Here is a 2202-nt window from a genome sequence, read left to right as displayed (position 1 = left end):
GGCTGATGGCCCGCCCCCCCAGCAGCCCCCGCCCCCCAGGTCGAAAGCGTGACATCGCAGGTGGTGGGCGACCCGGTCTCCTTCCCTGGGACTTACGCTGCGCTGCACGTGATCCACTGCCCGGCTCTTCTCGTCTTTGCCATTGTAAGTATGCATGGCGTCCGTGTAGGTCCTCAGGAAGGTGTCCTTGATCTATGGAAGACAAGGGGGCATGTGGTTCTGGTCCACTGCTGCCCAAATGGGCTCACGTTCATGCCCACTTCTACTCCAAAATGACCTCTTCTGAAAAATCTGAATAAATGTATGCCAGGGGGGTAATATCCTGATGTCCATCCTTCCATCCATAACGTTTCCTGCCCTTACTCAGAAGAATAACAAAGGACAGGCCACTGGAGAGCGGGAAGCCTGATGTGGCTGTGACCGGAAACAGATCCCGTTCTAGCATATGGGGGAGGGCACAACCAACTTGCACTTACCTGCCCTTATGGGGGCCAAAAAGAGAGGCTAAAAGATATGAACTTTTCTTATTACTAAGTAGTTAGCAAAACCCCTTCTCTGTGAGCGCATTTGACCGTGGGTTAACTTTCGAGCTGTGTTCCCCTGGAACTCCACACTTAGGGTAAGACTGCCCCCGATTGCCCACATGACTCGAGTGGGGGGACAGCAGATGACAATAACTGCCTGGTGGGAACCTTAGGGCTGAGTATGGTGACTCTCTTGACTAGGCGTGTTCCTTGCTGAAATACTGGACGCTATGCCCATGGGATAAAGAGATCAATGGACGCTAGTCACATGGAGCTTCTAAGCCACGGTGGATGCCACACCTGGCTGTGTCCTTTCGTGTCACTGCACCTGCGTTGCCTGCTGTGGGCAGGTGCACACAGAACAGACCCAGGCCAGTTTGAGGACTTCCACTTGCCGGTGGTCAGAATGGCGTTGCGTCCTCTACCCCCACTCTCCTAAGTGTTGCAGGTACACAGAGCTGAGGTAGATAAGGGGGTCCAGGCCTTGGCTATCAGGGACAACTGAGAGAACGCCCTGCCCCCTCCCCCCCGGAGCCCAGTCATGGCAGCACGTTGCAGAGAAGTGGACAAGGGCTTGGCTACATTTAGGGTTCACACCCACTGGGGGCACCTCGAGGGCTCCTGAGGCCATGACTTTATCAGGTTTCACCTCACCTGAGAGTAAGAATGGGGAATCTAATTCCAGATGCGGCACCTGCACGGAATGGGTTCTAGAAGCCAGCCTTGACACTTGAGATTGCACCTCCGGTAAGGGGAAAACCAGAGCAAGTAGGGAAAAGGGGCAGAAAGCGCATAAGCCAGCTGACTGGGAACTGACGTGGCCAAGCACAGAACCGGGGTCTGGGACAGATCATGCTGGAGTTTCAATAGCCTTATTGTGTTTTCCACCTCTGTCTTGCGGTTCTTTTCCTTTCCAACACGCGCGTATGCGTATCTACTTCGGGCTTGACTGCTATTTACAGGGTAGGCTAACAGCCTTGGGGGGGGGGTGGTCAGAGCCAGCCCTTTACTGTAGTGCATACCCTGCCTGACCTGTCACCACTATGTGTGTCTGAAAGGCGACACCACAGTGGCTACAGACAGCACGAGGACGTCTTGGCTCTGCCTGAGCATCTCCCCATGGTCGAAACGGAGCAGCCACAGTGACAGAATGGGTGAGGGCGGCCTCACACGGTACAGGAGAGCGGTCAGTGTCCTTGAAACTACAGTTATGATCACAAAACCATATTCGGAATCCTTTCTCTCCAGCTTTAGAAGTCTAAAATAGGACATGAGAATTAGAAACAGGGGTGCCTGGGGGGCTCAGTCGGTTAAGCATCCGATTTCGGCTCAGGTCACGATCTCACGGTTCGTGGGTTCGAGCCCCGCATCGGGCTCTGTGCTGACAGCTAGCTCAGAGCCTGGAGCCTGTTTCAGATTCTGTGTCTCCCTCTCTCTCTGACCCTCCCCTGCTCACGCTGTCTCTCTCTCTCTCTCTCTCAGAAATAAATAAAACATTTAAAAAAAAATTTAAAGAAACAAAGCGCTGTAGGGGTTTCAGATGACTGCCGGCTCTCCTTTCGCGAGGCTCCTTGCACCCGGCCTGGGTGTCTACCCCCCAGTTGGCAGGGGGCTCTGGGGAGGAGACAGGGGAGCCCAGGCTGTTTGGGGGATACCAAGCAGTCACAGAAATCTTGTG

At 54.2% G+C, this 2202-nt stretch overlaps 1 protein-coding gene across 1 annotated transcript in view; it reads right to left on the bottom strand.

The window, feature by feature from the left end:
• The window catches only part of TSPAN7 (tetraspanin 7), a 30244-nt gene that overhangs the window by 16053 nt on the left and 11989 nt on the right, over positions 1 to 2202 (bottom strand). The window contains exon 6 of the mRNA XM_077765153.1: positions 97 to 192. Coding sequence (XP_077621279.1) covers positions 97 to 192 — 96 coding nt within the window. The remainder of the gene's footprint in view (positions 1 to 96; positions 193 to 2202) is intronic.

This window comes from Crocuta crocuta, unplaced genomic scaffold (assembly GCF_008692635.1).
Source record: "Crocuta crocuta isolate KB4526 unplaced genomic scaffold, BGI_CrCroc_1.0 scaffold301, whole genome shotgun sequence".
In the NCBI taxonomy this organism is placed as follows: Eukaryota; Metazoa; Chordata; class Mammalia; order Carnivora; family Hyaenidae; genus Crocuta; species Crocuta crocuta.
This window is presented reverse-complemented; position numbering and strand designations above follow the sequence as displayed.